The 21,918-nt window shown below is 36.2% G+C and overlaps 2 protein-coding genes across 2 annotated transcripts in view; both read left to right on the plus strand.

Moving 5' to 3' along the window:
• Nucleotides 1-1,723: 1,723 nt before the first annotated feature.
• Nucleotides 1,724-6,011, plus strand: cenpk (centromere protein K). The gene is made up of 10 exons (XM_016550236.1): nucleotides 1,724-1,814; nucleotides 2,045-2,192; nucleotides 2,837-2,893; nucleotides 3,051-3,114; nucleotides 3,264-3,307; nucleotides 3,936-4,018; nucleotides 4,361-4,456; nucleotides 5,382-5,517; nucleotides 5,615-5,668; nucleotides 5,856-6,011. The coding sequence occupies exons 2-10, from the start codon at nucleotides 2,097-2,099 to the stop codon at nucleotides 6,009-6,011; spliced, it is 786 nt and encodes a 261-aa protein (XP_016405722.1). The 5' UTR covers nucleotides 1,724-1,814; nucleotides 2,045-2,096.
• An 8,856-nt stretch (nucleotides 6,012-14,867) lies between these two features.
• rims1b (regulating synaptic membrane exocytosis 1b) overlaps nucleotides 14,868-21,918 on the plus strand; it is a 109,386-nt gene continuing 102,335 nt past the window's right edge. The window contains exon 1 of the mRNA XM_016550228.1: nucleotides 14,868-15,187. Coding sequence (XP_016405714.1) covers nucleotides 15,021-15,187 — 167 coding nt within the window. The 5' untranslated portion in view covers nucleotides 14,868-15,020. The remainder of the gene's footprint in view (nucleotides 15,188-21,918) is intronic.

Raw genomic sequence — 21,918 nt, forward strand, 5'->3', positions numbered from 1 at the left:
TAGAAAATACAGTTTGTACAGTATAAAAACCATAATGCAAGTATGTGTGTGTGTGTGTGTGTGTTAGGTAATGTAGTCAGTGAGTGGACTTTATTTTTGTTTCTGTTTTTGTTGTTTTCGATGACTATTTACATTATTATTTTTACTGTTATGTTTACATTTGTACTGTTTGCCAATAGAGCGAATAAATAAATCTGAATTGTTTAAAAAAAAATGCACAACTGTAATTTATTACATTTGCAATAAATGGTTAGCCAGCTTTAGGTCCTGTGTCCCCGTAAAACAACAGCCTTAAAACACACACAAAACGGTGTTTTATGAAATTCAAAAATTGCCAGTAGTTTTCTGTAAGGTTTAGGTGTAGGGCGATAGAAAATACAGTTTGTACAGTATAAAAACCATAATGCAAGTATGTGTGTGTGTGTGTGTGTGTTAGGTAATGTAGTCAGTGAGTGGACTTTATTTTTGTTTCTGTTTTTGTTGTTTTCGATGACTATTTACATTATTATTTTTACTGTTATGTTTACATTTGTACTGTTTGCCAATAGTGCGAATATATTAATTTTATTGTTTTTAAAATGCACCTTATGTTTATGAGCTAATTGTGGAAAATATAAACTACTTATGGCTATTATTACTTTATGATATTTTAGCACATAAGCAAAAGAAATATCATGTGAAAAATCACTTCATTTCGGCATCTAGTTTTTGTGTAGTGATGAAAAAAGCAGAAAGTGTCTCTACTGTACTCAGTCTACCGTATATATACTTATTTTTTAATGAAGAATATATATATATATATATATATACTCTTCATTAAAAAATAAGTACTGCACTAGTGAGAGTGTATTTTCTTATTTAAGACCAATAGGGCTTCTTTAAAGTCCAAAAATGGCTATAAACGCCCATATAACCTATCTGAAAGTTTTTGCACAATTGAATTAAGACCTACTCAGTGTCTTATTCTTTCATGTTATATTAATGTAAAATGAATCAGAATATTCAGAATAGGCTAGACAAGATAATAAACACAGGAAAACGATCGGATTTCAATTTATTAATGCAATATATATTTTATTTCTTTTTGGTAGAATGTTTTACAGAAAATCCTCTCTGATCGCTCGCTCTCTCGGCCCAAGTTCTGCTGGGGCCAGTTGCACAAACTGTATAAACTAGACTTAAAAAGGCAGTCATGTAATTTTTTTTCTACTAAACTGGTCATAACGTTTTAAAACGAGTTCCAAAAAGGTTGACTGCTGTAATTTGAAATGAACTGACTGGTTACCTCTTGGCTAAATGCTAGTTGGTCAAACTAGTCCAGTCTTATTTTTTATGCAACGGGCTCCTGTGATCTTCTGCTGCCCTCTGGTGGCCAAAATTCTGGTGGCTTTTGCTCTCGTGCATGCTTTCTTGATATTTTGCAGTTACGATTGGGAAACGCACTTACCTCAAATCCGCAGATTTTGTATTTTTGTAAAAGGAATTTTGTGTTCTTTTAAAATTCTGTTGACGCAGTCTTGTGATATTTATATAATTGTTTATGACTCTTATATAATTCTCGCCTCGTTGAACATTAATGGCAAATATTCATTTAAGTTCTCTCCCCTATGTGGACAAATGTGTAAAATTAAATTAACATACAACATTTTCGTATTTGCGCATAAGCAGCGCAGTCACAAAACACTTGAACATCCACAGCGTGCGACGCCCGCATTACGTCATGACGTTGTTGTTGGCGGTATTTTTGTTTGGTATCTACAGTGTTTAGTGCCAAATTCGGGTGTAACATTCACTTAAAAGAAAAGCTATAGATGGTAAGTACGTTAGTGACTGTGAAAATTGGGTTTCCTGTGTGTTATCACCACAGAATATACGTAAGTTTTGTACTTTTGTACAAAACTGTCGCATGTTAGTAATTTGAAATAGCTAGCTAGCAGCACGGCTCACGAGTCAGTCCTCTGTACGTTCACCTTTTGAACACAAGTTTGTATATATCTGACTGGAGTTTTCACCTATTTTCTGCTCTTCTGTCTGGTTCTTATAGTTTGTTTGGCTCACCCAGCACTCTGACTCCAGCACTCTCAAAGCAGACAGAAATGGAGCAGGACATACAGTCCTCTCAGTCTTCAGAGGTTGCTGCAAAAGGAGTGTTGTTAGAGGAGTGTGAGGAGCAGTTTGGACTGCTACAGAAGGTCACTTGCCATGGGCTTGTTTTCAGACAAGTGCTCAGTTGTCAGTTTAGATGAAGCATACAAATAATTTGTTATAAAAACCCAGCTAACAGGGACTGTTCTCAGAACCCTGGCTAACATTCTGCAAGGTTCTCTCGTGAACAAAACGAAATGTTAATTAGAACGTTACTTCAAAGTTAACTGCTCTTTAATAATGTTCTCAAAATGTTAGCACAAAAACGTTATTCATATATCTTTCATCAAGTGTTTTTTTCTTCTAAAACCTTTTAATTTTAACATTTTAATTTTAAATGTTATTACTGGTTTCAGAATGTTCAATGCACATTCAAAAGTAACCTTCTCATAATATTCCCAAAAATGATACAAATGAAATGTTCCCTTAACATTATTATTACCAAGAAAAAAAAATTGACTTTTTGAAAGTTCAGAGAACATTCAGAAAGCAGGCTTACATTTTAACTTAATGGGAACATTAGCAAAATGTTTATATAAACATTATTTTTTTTACATGTTTGTGCCAGTGTTTTTAATACCCAGTTAGTTTTTTGATGTTGTGAAGGTTTATAGACAGCAGCTGCGGACAGAATGCAGCTGGTATGCAACTGCCATGTCAACATACAGTAAGCACTTACTATATCTTTCAGCTTCAAAATGAAATAATTCTGGCAGACACAGAGGCTAATGATGATCAGTCCAATGAGGTTTGTCCTTCTTCTTTCACTACTTTTGAGTTAAATCAGCTCAGTGCATATTAATGAAACTTCAGTTGAAACAAATATTCCCAAATTACTCAAATTATCTTTTTGTTTGTACCCAAATTACTCAAATTTCAAACTTTTTTTTTTTTTCGACAGGCAGGCAGTGAATTGCCTGATTGCAATCACATCTGAGCTAGAGCAATGGCAAGAAATTGAACCAACATGTAAGCTATTATCTATTGTTTTATGTACTATTTCAAGTTAGATTAAAGGGTTAAGATAAAAATATATATATATTTTAATTCAGTATTCAATATTAAATATTTTAATTGCACAGTTGATGTGAAGACAGTTTTTTTTTTTCCCCTACTAGTGCTGACAACAAGTCCTGAAGTCTTATTAGCGGTTGGTAAAGAGGTAAGTTGTCACTTTAATAACACCCAATAGGTAGTGATTGTATCAAAATGTAAATGCAGTTACAAGTTTTCACCAAGCGGCAACCTCCCGCTCTCTCTTGTGAAGCCAACAAGGAAGTGACTTAAACTGTAATTCGTCAACTGGCCGCTAGAGGCTGGCTGCAAAAGGGAGTCAATCCCATAGACTCCCCATGTTAAAATGCCCAACTTTACAGCAGAAAAAAACATGTTTACAGCCTGGTTCAAAAAATGATTTTGGTCTATATAGCTAATTTTGCCCTTCATGACAACTGAGGGGGGCGAATTTTTTTATAACTCATCCGTTTAAATTATATTAAGCCTTAAAGTTCTGCATAATTAAGGGCGTGGCCACTTGAGTGACAGGTGGATTGCCGCTGCTGTCACCACCGTCGAGCTAGGTGGGCGTGGTTTCAGCAGCCAGCGCCCGCCTCTTTGCCCATTTTCAATTATCCGGGAGTGACGCGCGGTGACGCGCTGCCAAGATGGCGACGGCTGGCTCCGCCTACTGTAGGCTTCAAAACGCTTGTCGGAAGTCTACGGGTTACGTCACAGACACTACGTCCATGTTTTTATACAGTCTATGGTTTTCACGCAATTTTCCCTCACAGTTGCAGAGACTCAACAGTCAACTTAAAATGGTCCCGTCATGCTCACAAGCAAAGCTGGATGTCCAGAAAAAGATTTTGAAAAGGTGCAATGTAAAGTTTTTTTTTTTTCTCAGTTTAATTGATATACTATTATTGTTAGTATTTTAAGTGTTAACTTTATACAGAAATTAGAAATGTTGCCTTGGCAACTAGCTGAAAGAATTCTTTATAATGGTTATATATATATATAATTTCAGTTAACGTTTGCTTTATTTCAAGTAGACAATTTTCTTTTCATGGTTTTAGTTAACGATAATAACTCTTAAGACCGTGTTATGTTTAAATTAACTTTTTCTTAAGACATGATTTATATCACAAAAAATCATTCATGTTTAATATAAACAACATATATAAAACTCTGTGATCACTCTGAAAATGTTTTTCAGGGAGCAGACACAGCAAGCAGAGAAGAAAGAAGCATTGAATGCAGTGTGTGAGAAAATCACCAGATTACAGCGTGAAAACGAGAAATCAGAGCACAGGTTGTTCGTTTTATGCCGGCATTAAAAATCACATTTTTACATCTGCTTAAAGGGATATTTACCCAAGAATGAACAATTTTCATAATGTATGTACTCCTCATCATGCCATTCCAAACCTGTACATTTTTATTTGTGAAATACAGAAAGAAAATTATTTTTAGGAATGTTCATTCATTTGGCTACAACGTATGTAATAATGAATGGCGCTTGCTTTGTGGTGTTTATGATGTCAAGCCTGGTGTGTGACATCATGTTAGAATGGAACGCAAGCTCAAATTGCATTTATTTCTATTGTAATATATTTTAAAATGTAATTTATTCCGGTAATGCAAAGCTGAATTTTCAGCATCATTACTCCAGTCTTCAGTGTCACATGATCCTTCAGAAATCATTCTAATATGTAGGAAACATTTCTTATTATTATCAATGTATAAAATGTTGTGCTTCTTCATATTATTGCAGAAACTGTGGGTTAGATTTCAAAAATAGTAATATTTTTTATTCAGCAAGGATGCATTAAATTGATCAAAACTGTTACAAAAGATTTCCAATTCAAATAAATGCTATTCTTTTGCACTTTCTATTTATCAAATAATCCTGAAAAATGTGCATATTTTCAACATTTATAATAAGCACAATTATTAATAACTGCACCTATAATAATTGAGCACCAGATGCGTGACAATAAATATATTTTAAAATGTATTAAGACATAGTTATTTTAAATTGTAATAATATTTTATAATGTAATTTTACTGTATTTTTGTTGATATAAATGCAGCCTTGTTAAGCAGAAGAGGATTCTTTCAAAAACATTAACAATTTAATTATTCCAAACTTTTGACAGGTGGTGTGTAGTACATTATTAAGCCAAATCTGTATATATATACATATACATTATTATTATTTATTAATTTTTTTGCAGCATTTTGCAGGATATGAAGAGAAAAATTAACAATCTAAAGGACTATCACAGCAGTCTCATGGAAATGCTGAGCGACATGTTAGCTGAGCACTTCCCACTTCCTGATCCCCAAGGAAACGGCACAAAGAAAAAAAGAGTAGGTGCCACCTTCACCCTCTCAGTTAGATCAGAGAATATTGGATTTAGATTTTTTTTAGGTTGCTGCATATGAATATTGGATTTGGATTTTTCAGGCTGCTGCATATGATGCAGAGATTAACCTGATTTCACTGAGTGAGATTATCGAGGTATGTTCAGATACCCATCACAATAAAGCATTTCTTTTTATATTGTTACTTTATGTTTGTAATCTTCTGACGTGGAATAAAATTGGAAATAGAGTGGAAAATAAATTGTCTCCGGATACAAAGTGCTTATTTTACTAACCTTATTTATTAACACATTTAATCATGCGCATTTATTTATTTATTGCAGAGATTGACCAATAAAACATTAGAAACTCCTCATGACCCTTATGTGAGTACTGATGACACTTTCTGGCCACCATACACAGAAATGCTTCTTCGCAACGGTATTGCAACACGACATCCAGAAGATTGCAATAAAATCCGTATGGCAATTTTTTTTTGAATCTGACGTGCACTTCACTGAATCTAATATTGTTTTGCATGTCTACAGTTAAATGTCAGTGTCTATTATTTCTGTTATTTTTATATGAAAAAGTCAAAATTTTTATATGAAGCTTGGCCATTGTGGTAGTTCATTGCAGTTTAAAGATGCATTTTTGAGTTACTTGTCAAGTCCACAACTTAAAATGCAAAGTGTTTGTGTTTGTTTTACTTTGTATATACATGTCAAAAACTGTCCAAAATGATTTTTTTTTTTTAAATGATGACTTGAAGTCACCTTAAACATACATTATGTTTTTTTAGTTTGTCTAAATGTTAATTATGTTATGTTAATTAACATTATGTTAATTTAGTTGTCTCCAGTGCTGCTTCAATGACTTAGATATCAGTCTGGGGAATGGATTCAAAAAGGTTTGCTAACCCATACCCCCACCACCAAGCCAATTATATGTGATATTAATGACAGAATTAGAAACTACAATATACAGTCATCAAAATACCATTTCATAATTATAACATTGTCATTGCTGCATATGAATATTGGATTTGGATTTTTCAGGCTGCTGCATATGATGCAGAGATTAACCTGATTTCACTGAGTGAGATTATCGAGGTATGTTCAGATACCCATCACAATAAAGCATTTCTTTTTATATTGTTACTTTATGTTTGTAATCTTCTGACGTGGAATAAAATTGGAAATAGAGTGGAAAATAAATTGTCTCCGGATACAAAGTGCTTATTTTACTAACCTTATTTATTAACACATTTAATCATGCGCATTTATTTATTTATTGCAGAGATTGACCAATAAAACATTAGAAACTCCTCATGACCCTTATGTGAGTACTGATGACACTTTCTGGCCACCATACACAGAAATGCTTCTTCGCAACGGTATTGCAACACGACATCCAGAAGATTGCAATAAAATCCGTATGGCAATTTTTTTTTGAATCTGACGTGCACTTCACTGAATCTAATATTGTTTTGCATGTCTACAGTTAAATGTCAGTGTCTATTATTTCTGTTATTTTTATATGAAAAAGTCAAAATTTTTATATGAAGCTTGGCCATTGTGGTAGTTCATTGCAGTTTAAAGATGCATTTTTGAGTTACTTGTCAAGTCCACAACTTAAAATGCAAAGTGTTTGTGTTTGTTTTACTTTGTATATACATGTCAAAAACTGTCCAAAATGATTTTTTTTTTTTAAATGATGACTTGAAGTCACCTTAAACATACATTATGTTTTTTTAGTTTGTCTAAATGTTAATTATGTTATGTTAATTAACATTATGTTAATTTAGTTGTCTCCAGTGCTGCTTCAATGACTTAGATATCAGTCTGGGGAATGGATTCAAAAAGGTTTGCTAACCCATACCCCCACCACCAAGCCAATTATATGTGATATTAATGACAGAATTAGAAACTACAATATACAGTCATCAAAATACCATTTCATAATTATAACATTGTCATTGTTTTTTTCACAGTAATGTCCTGGCAACCACAGCTACAGGATTTGTAAATTTAACATGAATGGACAAAAATATAATGCACCCTTAAAAATATTAAATGGAGTACAAACTAGCTATGACAACTAGCCTCGGGGTATATTCCTGTGTAATGCTGTGTCCCATCAACAGAGGGCGCGAGATAACTACTTTTTTTGTTTTGTTTTTTGTTTTATTATTTATTTTTATTCTACTGGTGCTACACTGCTAATTGCCAATGTTAAAAATGTTGTGCTTCATATTTTTGTAGAAACTGTGTGTTAGATTTCAAAAATAGTAAAAATAGCATTTTTTATGAATAATTTTCACAATATGAGATAAAAAATTATGAAAACTTGCACTGTTTATTACACTTCTGTACTTTAATGTTTAATCAGGAAGTTTGCTTGGAAATGCTTTTATTTTGTAAAACAAATGGCACAGTCACACTTGTGGTGTTCCACAGCCATTGAAAATGAATGGGGAAGAATGAAAGTAAGAGAAACAACTAGTGTTCAGGAGCATGTTGATTATGCTCACATTTGTACATGTGTGCTTACAAAAATAAAGGCCTTGGACCTGTGCATGTGTGTATGCATGCATACTCACGCTACCACACACACACACACACACATTCATGTATACAAACTATTGCGAGCATTATATGCTCTATTTCATCCTACCCTAAACGGCAACCAATATCATTTCGTCAATCTGACATTATAACTCTCCATCTCTCTCTCTCTCTCTCACACACACACACTCAAACTGTCTTGTCTTTAGCCTGCATTGACTGCTTCAAAATAATCTTTCATCTATATTCTTTTATCACCCCTTCTAGAAAAAATATTCTGAGGTTTTGAAACTTTCATGTTCTCATAAAGCTATGGAAGCCTGTTTCTCACACTGAATAAAAAAATAAAACAAGGCAGGCCTAATTGAGACTTTATCTCACAAATCTGACTTTTTTCTTGCAATTGCGACTTTACCTTGCAGTTCTTTTTTTCTCGCAATTGCGAGTTTATAGGGTATCTCACAAATTCGCTTCTTCTCGCAATTGAGAGTTTATATCTTGCAATTCTGACTTTTTTCTCGCAATTGCGAGTTTCTTGCAATTCTTTTTTTTCTTGCAATTGTGAGTTTATCTCGCAATTCTTTTTTTTAAAAGTTAGAATAGTGAGAAGTTGCAATTACCTTGTTTTATTTTTTATTCAGAGATTTCAAATGTAAGATTGATGAATGGATATTGGATGCCGTTTAGGGTAGGATGAAATAGAAAGCATGTAATATCCGCAATAGTTTGTATACGTGTGTGTGTGTGTGTGGTAGCGTGAGTAAAACTATTGTTTCCTTTCATTCTTCCCCATTCACTTTCAATGGCTGGGGAACACCACAAGTGTGACTTTGTGCCATTTTTTATTTATTTTTTTTTTTTTTTACAAAATAAAAGCATTTCCAAGCAAACTTCCTGATTAAACATTAAAGCACATAAGTGTGATAAATGAAAATGAAAAGTTTTCATAATTTTTTATCTCATATTGTGAAAATTATTCATAAAAAAGTGCTTTTTTTCCACTCAAAAAATGAGGTAGCCTACCTACTCTCAGATAAATGAGGCCTACGATTAACGAGATGCAAATAGAAACACAAAACCAGTCTTAAATGAAAGAAAACAAGTTGATAAAAAAGATTGAATCTAATATTTGGTGATAATATCCGTGAAGGCGCGCATTTCTTTCTTTTTTTTTTTTTTTGAAGGCGCGCATTTCTCATTCAAACACATTCGCAATCTATGACGAACCCGGCGAGAACCAATGAGCGTTTGATATCACTGCCGTAAAACATGTTGTAAAACTTCTTGAAACGGCAAATTTTGAAATTGTTATAGCTACAGAGGAAGGAGAGAAATATCCATGAATTTGAATTTGGATCTGTTCCTAACACAAAGCATCACATTGATACCGAAGATTTGGATAAAATTACAATAATTTTATGATCATTTTATTGAATGCTTGTGCATGATGACAGCATATTAATAGTATGTAATCTATGTAAGTTAAAGACTGTGATATCAAATGTTCACACATTCTAATTTGTTATAGTTTAATACTTCTAAGATGTTATACTATTCCATTCTATTAATGTGATGTTCATTTAATTATTATTATTGTTATTATATTAGAATTATTATTTTTTAATCTTTTTGTACATGTATACTAAGCTTTGGCAATATTGTATCATTTACAGTCATGCCAATAAAGCAATTTTTGAATTGTGAATTAAAATTATGTGCCCCATGGTAAATGAGATAAATAATATATTTCATGATAATGGTTAGATAATCTCTCTCACTTTATCTGTAAGGATTCTAAGATTATTTGTACTGAGAATAATAATTTATAATTAAGTGCAGTTTAATGCAGTTTATTGATTTACTAATTTGCTTAATTTTGAAATGATAACTTTTCATTTTGTTTTGACTTGCCATTTCAAAGATTAAATTTAAACAATAGGCTACTACACTTCATTGAAATTTCTGTGATCATTTAACCTTTATCATGCAATAATATATTTATCTTGTTGACCATGCGTCACAATATGCTGTCAGGTCACAAGCCTGATTTGGGCCACATGATCACTGGATTGATCTGGGCCACACTCCTCCCACCAACAGTCGGCCCTCATATTGTTTGCCGTGATCCACACTGTGCCATCATAGCCCCACATGGCCCAGCTCTGGCTGAAAGGGTACATGCCATTGCCGACAGGAGGCCGGCAGTGGCAGCTTGAGGCCACATTCAGGCCAAGATCGTTTGCTATGTGGGTGATGTTTCATCACATCATGTGCACGCGCTCCACAAACTTAGGATCAAAGCCTGAGTTGACAAAAAAAAGTTGATGATCAGCATCATAGTACCAACAAAGCCGGATTGGAGTGGTTTGGTTTTGTCAACTCGAAACTAATCCTGTAACTCTGACTTTGTTCAACTACCATCATGGTACAGGCCCCAGGTTCAGTGGGCTCACAATGCTTGATATAAACGTTCTCTGTCAACTCAGGCTTTGATCCAGACAGAGTTTGTGATTAACAGCAAATGTTTGAGAAGGCAGCAGAAAGAAAATATCTGACTATGCAAATTAATCAACTCAATTTAATAATTTATATAGTTTCACAAAGAGCTCAAAACACGTTTATACATTAAAGGGGTGGTTCATTGCGATTTCACTTTTTTAACGTTAGTTAGTGTGAAATGTTGCTGTTTGAGCATAAACAATATCTGCAAATTTACGAATTGCCAGAATTTTAAAATTCTGGCAGTTTAATGCCTACAAAAACGACTGGTAGGGACTACAACAAGTTACTTCCCGGGTTTGTGACATCACAAACCCATATAAACCCCGCCCTCGGCAAAAGGTAGCAAAGGGGGCGAGGCCATGCTGCGCTGTTTTAGAGAAGAGGAAGAGATTTTTAAAAAAAACTAAGCATTAACACATGTTAGACTGCACCCCATAAACACAATCAAGCCTAGAAAAAAAAAACACTGAACCACCCCTTTAAAACTTATTTATATGTATATATTTAATTTAAATGCAAAGTTTAATATTAATTGCCAGTTCATATAATAATTATTTGAATATATTATATGAATATAGTAAATAATTAGCAGCAAAAAACGGGCAATTTTGTCTGTAAAATTCTTTCACTGTAAACTGCTTTAATTTGAAGCAAGCGATTCAGGGGAGTGGCTTGCATCAGATATATGTCACTTTGCTCACAGCTGATTGGTCCAGTTTGGGTTTGCGATCTCTAAAAAACGCTACTCCGGAGCATGGTAGCCATGACCATAGCGACGAAACCCTCTTAAATCCAACCCACATTCTTGACCCCGAAAACTCAAGAGTTTGCTCCAACTAAACACAAACTTTTCGTAAAAAGCTAAACGGCTTCTTGCAACAGGCCTCAGGGAAAGACATGACATACTGTACTTTATCGCACCATAATAAGTCCCGCCCACAGTGGACTTGCATGCAACGTGCGATGCATCCAGTCAAAAGCAAATCCGGTCGCTGTCGCTCGTGTCGCTGGAAATCTCCAGCTCTCCATTGAAATGAATGGGATCGTGTCGCTTTGTCGTTGCATGTGGTTTGTAGTGTGAACAGGGCTTTAGTGTGGATGCTGTCTACACTGGATAAAGTATGCGCTTGAGCTACTCTAATCAACAGGAAAAATGAAAGAGTACAATAACGTTTGCTTTGACTCGTCCTGTTTAAACAGCATGTTTGCACACAGACTTCAGAAAGTTTGTTCGGAGCATTTGGCTGCAGAAAATGAAGCACAGTGTAATGAAGACTTTCCAAAGAAACTTTTGTTGAAAGATGAAGCAACCGTTGGTATTGGATCTGTCCACAGCTGCATCGCAAAGCGTAAGTAAACAATTTCATAATGCATTGTCTATAAATTATGGTTTTATATTGCTGGTTTAGAAAAGGTTTACTTAAGGGCAAAGGTGACATTAGCCAATCATAATAGTGGCCGTTTACTGACAAGTAAGTCAGAGAGTTGAAAATTATTTTTCTGCATATATTTGTGCGTGTGTGTGTTTGCAAACATTATTAACATTATAAATGACCCCAAGGAACATATTAATACAAATCCAAAGGTCAATCAGAGAAAAAAAAAATCTGCCATTGTAATAATAATTAAATAACTAATACTAAATAAAAAATATCCTACCTGAATTTGGCAGGTGGCAAGAGTTAATTTCCCACCCTGTGTGCACTATATTTAAAGACTATATAATAGCTCTCTGTGACTGAGAGCTCTCATGTCTTTATTCATGGAAAACTTTTTTCTTTCATTGCAGTTCTCAAATATCATTCTCCATTCTATATATTCAAACTGCTGCGTCATGTGCAGTTACACCATATGAAAATCAATGCCATGCGGCTTCAGTGATGTCAAACCTGGCCCAAAGCATTGACATGCTGAGTAGGGATTTGAAGGACATTCCAGAGTTTCGGCAGTCTTTTGGAGCTTGACAGATGTGGTAACTGTCTTCTTTTTATAAAAGAAAATGATACATTTTCCATGGAAAAAAGTCAAGTCATCTTTATTTACATAGCGATTTGTACAATACAGATTGTTTTAAAGCAGCTTTACGGTGACAAACAGGAAAATAATGATTCAGTGATGCAAATAGAAGTCATAGAAATCAGCTCTAAAAAGATAACAGTCATAATTCTGAAAACAACAACTTACAATTTTGAAACAACATGACAGTTTGTAAGCAATTAGAAAATTTTCATTTTTGGAGGAGCTATTGCTCTGCATGCACCACATGGCTCCATGCTCTGCATGGTTTAATATGGTCTCCAACAAAGGTGCATCTTAAAATGATGATGATTTCTAAACAAATATACACACATTATGGCACATGTTTACACTGTGTGGGAAGCTATTGTATGACCCTGGACATGGAGGTTATCCTAAATAGCCTAACCTTAAGTGCATATAAACATATTGTATACACAGGTATATGCCTACGTAAATACATATCCTCTATTTGTGTAAACCATGTCCCATGTATGCATATTTTCAGTATTTATCCCAATGCTAAGATCAGAAACATAATGGCATTGTATATAGTATAAGAGTAAGGTTACTGACTCTTAGATAATTAGGGGAAGATGAAGGAAGATGGCCACCTTAAGAATAGTTCCCATTCACGATTAAGTTGTAGTATATGAGTCTAGAATGTACAATATGATAATGCATCAGCCAATACATTATTAAGAGAAAAACATGGAAACATTTGCTAATTACTTGTTATAGCATAAAATTGGAAACCATGAAAAATGGCCATGCCTCACTAATGGGGTAATCTCCCCCAAACCCGGGACAAGAAACTAGTTTTTATGGGTTAAATCAAGCTTTTTAATGGTAACAATTGCACTTTAACACCTTTTACAGTGTAGTGAAATTGGTGTCTGTGTGTTCTGCGGCACGTGTCGCTGTCCAGGGTTCTGAAAAACAACTAGCCTACAGTTTGTACTTACGTTATGTAAATCATCTCCATTCTACGAATTAACTAATCGTATAAAGTTGATTATTATTGGATTTTCTTTTTATTCTCACAATGGTTTCAACTCGACCATGCATTCAATTTTACAGTTATACAGACCATCTGGGTTATTATATGACTAAAAGAGCACCATGTGAGAACGTTCTGTTAACGTCTCAAATGTCCTCTTTGTATCGTTCTTATGTGACCAAAAAATAACCAAAATGGAACGTCCTCCTAAAGTCATATCTGGAACGTTATTATATGACTAAAAGAGGACCATGTGAGAACGTTCTGTTAACGTCTCAAATGCCCTCTTTGTAACGTTCTTATGTGACCAAAAAATAACCAAAATGGAACGTCCTCCTAAAGTCATATCTGGAACGTTATTATATGACTAAAAGAGGACCATGTGAGAACGTTCTGTTAACGTCTCAAATGTCATCTTTGTAACGTTCTTATGTGACCAAAAAATAACCAAAATGGAACATCCCCCTAAAGTCATATAAGGAACATTGAGCACCAGCACTTTCATAACCAAAAGAGGACGTTTTAGGAACGTCCCTAATGTTCTGTAAAGGTTCGGGACATTTGTCACCTTTAGAGAACTTTTAGAGAACGTTGCGCAAGGTTGCGAGAACGTCTCCTCCTACGTGGGCAGTAGTCTACATTTTTTTACATTGTCTAGAGATGGTTTATGTCAAGCACACATGAGACTTTCGCGGATATTTTTTTATTACAGACATCCCTCAGTCAGTCAAAACAGACGAATTGATTGTATTTAAGAGGTGCGCGGAAGCGATTCTAAAAATAGCCCGACGAGAGCGCGCACTGAACTATTACCAGATAAGCTACTGCTAAAAATACAGAAAAGCGAACAAGGTGTGCGCTGTCGAGCACACACCGATATGAAAAAGGAACGGGGAGTGTGACTCTCATATAGATGCTTTTTTGCCTATTTCACATACGAGTAAGCGTGCGGTTGGTGAGCGCGCTCGCGGAACTGCATTTCCATTGACTCTTCTTTTTTTTAATCTGAGAGCGACGAAAGAGAGAGAGAGATCAGTGGGCGAGAGACGAACTCCTCCTTTGCCGTCGCCCAATACCGAGCCCCCGGTTTAGTGAAGTGGGAAATCACAGATCTGCTAGCTAATGCCGGAGTCCCTCTGTTTGCGTCGTCTCCGGGCGTAGAGATGATGGGCTTCCCGTAACTGGAGGTGGAGGGGAGAGGCGGGGGGTGGGGGGAGCGAGAAAAGAGGAGGGGTGGGTTGAAAAAAAAGGGGGGAAAAAAAGAAAAAACACGAAGAGAAACAAAAGCACAGTTGTGGGTGCCTGAAACCATGCGAGATTTGCACTATTCTCAAAGAAGGCTGCTCTATTCGTGGACCATGTCGTGAGGTGTGGCTCTAGCGCTCATATACTGCCAATAGATACGCCTGGGAGCGGGGCAAAAGATGTCCGCCTCGGTAGGGCCCCAAAGCGGCCCTCGCCCACCCACCGTGCCGGCTCCCATGCCTGATATGCCGGACTTGAGTCATCTCACGGAGGAGGAAAGGAAAGTCATCATGGCAGTGATGGTTCGGCAAAAGGAGGAAGAGGACAAGGAACAAGCCATGCTAAAGTAAGGACTGGACGATTTACTTTGTGTATCCACAGACGTTTTCGACACTTTCGCTTTCCTTTGAGTCACAGCTTCATGACCTTTCACTACCCGTAACGTGTGATTAATGAATCCCTAAAATTGTAGTGATTTTGCAGTTTACGAACGCGTGAGTCTTCAAGTATCCTTTGCTGGATAACAGCGTCTGCTTGCAGTGGCCTCTACTACTGCACAGAAAGCAGGAGTTCATGTAAAAGATGAGCTTTGCATAGCTTGGTTTTAACAGCAGTGTGTGTATAGAAATGAGCTAGATTTGAGGTCAGATACAGGTGCACCATGGAAAGCAGACGGGGAGATGGGGCGTGACAGAGCGCGGGGATGAATCATACTTCGCAACTGCTTGTGCCACCCCACTCCACCCGATGCACCTCCGGGGGCAACACAAGGTGCTCTTCACCCTTAAGAAAGCGCCCAAACACTATTTTATATGGTGAAACACACAGCAAATGTTAACTTGGCGGAAGGCTTGCGCGCTGGTGCGTGAAGAAAGACGTTGAAAAAACCGTCTAGTTTGATACACGTTAAACGACAGGGAACGTCTGTTTTATGCCAATTGACAATATATTTAAAGATATCCACAATCTGGAAAAGAAATACAGTCTTTTGCCGCTTTACAACCGGGGTGTGGTTCATGATTGGCTCGCGATTATTTCGGGCGGCTCAGCCGATGCATGTGAGGACGACTACAAACTAAAAATGTGTATCTTTAAGATACATGGATTACTAAAAGTTGCGACTGTAGCCCCTGTCGTGTGTTTCGAGATCTAAAATACAATTTTTCTCATGTGACAACCACCCTCTCTCTCCCTCTCGTCGGTATGAATGATTTAAAGAAAGACCTGAGGTAGAGCCGTGAGGCTCTTGCGTTTCGCGTATTCCCTCACAGTTACTCTTCAGACGGAAATGACGTGATAGAAAATTGAGGCGAGGTTATGTAATTTTTTTTCCTATGACGACTAATCTGCAACGGAAATGACAATCTATAATTTTGACCATGCGATGATTGAGTCAAAGGCGCTACTACATCACGACTCAAAAGCCACATCTAGAAATGTGTGGCAGTGGGGTATTTCAATACCTGTGCAGAGAATGTGCTGTGAGAAGCATAGTTCAAAATGAACGTTTGTCTCAATATCTGTTTACTACTACACACCGATGACCTCGTGTTTGTCCATATGTCACCCACTCTAAGGTCCATAGTGAAGTAAAGGCAGACAGATGTGAAAAATATGGATAAAGATTTACCATAATCTTAATCTTACATGCTTAATATATACTTTTTTGAGAATGTGGTTCTCCCTTCACCAAAGGGATAGTTTATGAGATTATTTTTTATTCTGCTAAACATAAAAGAAGATATTTTGAAGAATGTCGGCAACCAATCAGTTGCTGGTCCTCATTAACTTCTATAGCATGGGGGGAAAATACGATGACAATGGCTACCAGCAACTGTATGGTCACCCACATTCTTCAAAATATTTTGTTTTGTGTTCAGCAGAAGAAAGAAACTCACACAGGTTTGAAACAACTTGAGGGTGAGTAAATTATGACACAATTTTAATTTTTTAGGTGAACTATCTTTTAACATGAAATAAGCAACTGCTCTGTCCACATGCAGTAAACCTACTATAGTGAAAAGCATAGTGAAAATCTGATCAACAAATATATGAAATATAGAAGTATGCTAAAGCAAAAGTATGTACACTAAAGTGTGTTATGAAACAATTTCCCTGTTTTATGCCTAAATAGCTAGGACAAATATAAACCCAAGTCAATTCAAAATTAAAAGTAGTTCATATAGGTGATAAATCACCCTCCGCACCATATTGTATGACATATACTGTATAATACTAAGAGGTCATGCTGCATGCTGGGACAGATAAAATGCTGTAATCAAGCTGTTCATACTGTTTCAGGCAGCCTTGAGAACAGGTCAGAGCTAATTATTGAGAGGTGCTGTGTGAATGCAGCACCTGCTGAGGTCACGTAGTATGCTATCACATACTACATGATCACACACATTTATATATGAATATGCAGAGTTTAAAAAAAACGAAAGCTTAATCACAAGTTGTCTAACCAAAATCTTTATTAAAAGCACAAATAAAATGAAAACACTTGAATACTGAAATGAACACTAGTGGCAGTAAAACACCAACAACTTTTATTCTATGTCAAGCAAATTATGATTGCAGGGGCAGATTGTTGATTAATAAAGACTTGTTTTTGCAAGGTTCCTTGCAAAATACAATGCTATGACTAGGGATGTAACGATTCACTCAACTCACGATTCGATTCACTGATTTCACAATTCAATTTTCTCACAATTTTTTCTCAACTAATACATTCATATAAACTCCCACCCCCAAATGTATCGCAATTCGTTTAACATCTCAACCGATTTGAATAGTCACATACTTGTATCGATTTTCAACCGGCTCGCAGTGAATCGTTACATCCCTGGTTATGACTGAAAAAAATACTGCATGATTTATAAACTAATACATTTTGATGTTTGCAACACATAACCAGCTCAATTTGTTTGAGCTGAGTAGCTCAGTAGCTTACCTGGTAAAGTGGTGTACTTGCTATGTGTAGTGTTTAGGTACGAGTCCCGTGAAACATAAGTCACAATAAAAGGGCTCAAAGACTTGTAGAAACAAGCATGCAAGGAATAAAATACCACCTGTGCTCCATCAGCGAATCCAGAAAAGAGGCTTTAGGATTATTCAGAGGTTAGGATAATATAGGCCCTCAGAGCTGAACTACAATGCAGAATAATTGCAGCCACACAGAACACAACAGGGGTCACAGGTAGGCCAGTGCCAGATCACCCCACTACAACAAAGGCAACAGGTAAAGCAGAAATGCAGGGTTTTGTATAGAAGTTGAAGACGGACATGTACAAATATGAACTGAATATTACATGGCCTAATGTACACTAAATAGACAATGTAATCAGTTGTAGAGAGAAGAACACATTTTAATCTTTAGCAGTTTAGGCTTGTCTGAGGATACAAAACCAGCATATTCCAAGTCAATGATTAATTAGATCCCATATAAATAGTACAAAGTAAGAGAATGTTTAATTTGCATTATTTTAGCCAAATGTGCTAGTTCTCGTTGTTTCCTTCCCACTGTGACTAAACTAAAGAGTGAAAGAATGGCAGCCATTTTTCCTTCTAGACTTGTGAAACTGGTTCAGTTGTTGAGGACAGCTTCTTGCCAGACTCCCAACTCAGAACAGTAGCTTGTTGCAGAAGAAAAGTCATTATAAAAGTGATTTTATAAGTATTTTTATAAGTCCTTATAAAAATAATGTGTCTTACTAAGATTGGTTTGTTGAAAAGACAAACATTGGATCATCGTTTCTTGTTCCTTTCCTTTTTTCTTAGCATAAGCAGGGCTCAACACTAAGGGATTTTTTACTGGCCCAGTCGGGCCTGTGGTTCAAATTTTTACTTGCCCTGCCAACATTTTCACAAAAAATAAAATAGTTGTTATCATTGTTTTTGACCCATGTTATCTTGTATTCTAATAAATGAGCATATATGATTAAATTTAAGTTAAAATCAATTACATTTTACAATTCTCAATTCCAATTCCACAGCAAAAACTACTAGCCTAACAAATATAAAGTTCAAACATTATTAAAGACAAGTGAACAGACGGTAAATAACAAATGAACAAACTAGCACATAATAAATAAACAGAACAAAGAATAGGTTTGTATGTGTTCAGGTACAGTAAATGTACAAATGTAAAATAACATTGCATTCTATACTGTATAAAATAAATATAGATTAATCATTGCTAAAGCTACAAAAGTTATTTAGTCAAGAGGACTGAGCAATTTTCTCTCTTTTTTTGGATTAACATTAAGGACACAGACAGCAGCTTGTAAATTAGGCGCAGTCACTTTAAGAGACAATGCATGGATCAAATATAATGATACACATCAGAAATCTTTCTCAGCAGTTTAAGTTCACTTAAGACATAAACGACTGTTTTTGAGGATACTCTCCAAGACGGGTGTTTTGTCATACTTTTGTATTTGTCCGTTCAAGTGCAAGAAGATGTGGAAAGAAATGCAATACGAGGCTCGGGCTGTCTGTGTGCGTGCTGTGCTCACAGAACACACAGAATGGATTTGCTATTTGCATCTTCTTGCGCTTGAATGCTTTAAAATCTCTTGAATGTTCAAATAGGCAAGGTGTATTTTTCCGTTTAAGCGCATGAACACACGAAAGAGAACTCCATTCGGTGTTTGCATGTTGTTTAAGACACGGCTCTCTATGTGCGCACTGTGCACACAGTACACAGTGTGTGAGTACTACTTGTAGTTGTTTTTGGCAACAACATGAAAATTTAACAACAATTTCATAATTTAAGACACATCAACTTGAATCACATCAACTGAATCACATCAATTGAATCACAAATCACATCAACTTGAAAAATGGAAAATCAGAAAAGGAAGTTGGAAGTGAATATTGAAAAAATTATTTGAGAGTGAGTGAGTGAGAGAGAATAAGAGAGTATGGTCCATTACTAACGGCACTAAAGGCACTTAGTCTATAAATACATAAAACTTCCCTACAGCAACAGCAACACTATCAACAATCAGGAAAGTAAAAAATGCTGATTTTATTTTTTCCAGGTACATCACATATGTTTGTTCTGATTGCAATTATTTATGTTAATTTCAGGTTGTTACGGGGCTGACGAGACGTGAGACGTGCGGATCCATGTGCAAGCTTTATTTAAAGCAGAGAGGTCAGAAACACAGGCAGGGTCGAACAATGGCAAACAGGTATATGGCGGACAAGACACAAGAATAAACCTAGGGCTAGCGAAGGTCAACAAACGGCAAACAGAATCCAAAGGGCGAGACTAAAGGGATAAATCCAGGAAAACAGGCAAAGATCAGAAACCGAGAAAACAGACAAGGCAAGACTAGGCTAAGGCAGGTTAAACTGAACAGGCTCCGTAGTGTAGCTGCTGTTGTGTCTGCCATTTTGCGATCAGGCGCCTCTGTCGCCGGCATTTTGGGAGCGTGCTCTAGTGCGACAGGTATATGGCGGGCAAGACACAAGAATAATCCTAGGGTTAGCGTAGGTCAACGATCGGCGAACAGAATCACAAGGGCGAGACTAGAGGGATAAATCCAGGAAAACAGGCAAAGATCAGAAACCGAGAAAACAGACAAGGCAAGACTAGGCTAGGCTAGGAAGCTAACGAGGGCTCTGTAGAGTAGCTATCACTGCTGGCGATAAGCACATACAATACTCGGCCGTTAGAAAGGAGAGAGATTGAGTGTTAAATAGTGAGTGAGTGATATGAAACAGCTGTGTGCAATCAGTGCTGTGTGCAATCAGTGTAATGAATGATGGGATATGTAGTCCAGGGTGATATGCAACAGTGTGTGGTGCGAGAGTCAATGAAATGGAAAGAGTGACCTCTGATGGCTAGCAGACGGAAGTTCATGGACCGGATACGTAACGCAGGCCTTTTTTAAAGGAATCATACATGCAATATAATTATTACTTATGTGAGACAACAGTGGATACAATGGATTTTTATCATCATGGATTACTGTCAGTTTAGACAGTTTCAGAGGTGGTTGAAGGATTTTCCTAATTTGCAATAAATTTTCAAAACAGAATAGCCTGTGCAAAAGGCTACTCCATTTATTCATTGCTATAAGGGTTGCTAGGGTGTTCACAGTGGTTATTTACTATTATATTATTGTCTCTAAACAAACAATGGACCCCCGTTACAGGGCTTATATGTGGTCAGGTTTCTGTGCGTTTCCTCAGATGAAATCTGGCAGACCAAACTGAGCAAACACGAGCTTGTTTGTATTTGCATAATTTCTAGGGCAATACTTACAGTATTCTCAGTTGTTTTTAGCACATTGCTGTGAAGGTTTTAGGGTGTTCTGGGTGGTTGCATGCAGGCCCAAGTCAAAAAGACTCCCAGTGATGTTCTGATCTCTAGATATGGCTTAATGTCTTTTATATACCTTTGGTCATAAATTTACATACACTATGCAAAATGTTATATATACCGTATTGTCTCGAATATAAGACGATGTTTTTTTCTTGGAAATACATCTGAAAAAACGCGGTCGTCTTATATTCAGGGTCTAGACTTTGACATGTCAATAATACACCCACAACAATAGGTGGCGCCAAAACCGCATAAAACGAGTGTGCCATGAAATACGTAATGTAATGTGTTGTAAAGATCGCGAGTAAAAACAAAAGAAAAAGAAAACCTTACAGCTGCATGAGCCGTGACTGTCACGTTAGCCGGATGGCACCAACCTCCCTTTGTGATTTTAAGACTACAGTAAGATTTAACTTCTACTGTTAATAAGATTTTGGTAGGCTACTATTAGATGGATAATTCAGATGGGCTACCTGTTTTTTTTTTTTTTTAATGGTATATCAAAAAGTATATATTTTTTAAATGTGATTGTTGGCACATTTTACCAGTTTTTACCATACTTTCAAAACAAAAATGAAAATAGGAAAAATATGCAATATGAAAATAATTGAAGACAAAATGTGTTTAACTGAGAAAAAACAAGATTTGGTTTTTAAAAAGCATTTTTCCAAAAGGTACATCTGGAAAAAGGGGGGGTCGTCTTATAATCAGGGTCGTCTTATATTCAGGCCAATACGGTA

This window comes from Sinocyclocheilus rhinocerous, unplaced genomic scaffold, assembly GCF_001515625.1.
Source record: "Sinocyclocheilus rhinocerous isolate Xijiao unplaced genomic scaffold, SAMN03320098_v1.1 scaffold1907, whole genome shotgun sequence".
Taxonomy (NCBI): domain Eukaryota; kingdom Metazoa; phylum Chordata; class Actinopteri; order Cypriniformes; family Cyprinidae; genus Sinocyclocheilus; species Sinocyclocheilus rhinocerous.

Bases quoted from the DNA above. Each gene is read 5' to 3' on its own strand.
- cenpk (XM_016550236.1), top strand. From the start codon at position 2,097: ATGGAGCAGGACATACAGTCCTCTCAGTCTTCAGAGGTTGCTGCAAAA. The intron at 2,193-2,836 runs GTCACTTGCCAT...TATATCTTTCAG, and splicing joins AGTTTGGACTGCTACAGAAG to CTTCAAAATGAAATAATTCT. The intron at 3,308-3,935 runs GTAAGTTGTCAC...TTTCCCTCACAG, and splicing joins TATTAGCGGTTGGTAAAGAG to TTGCAGAGACTCAACAGTCA.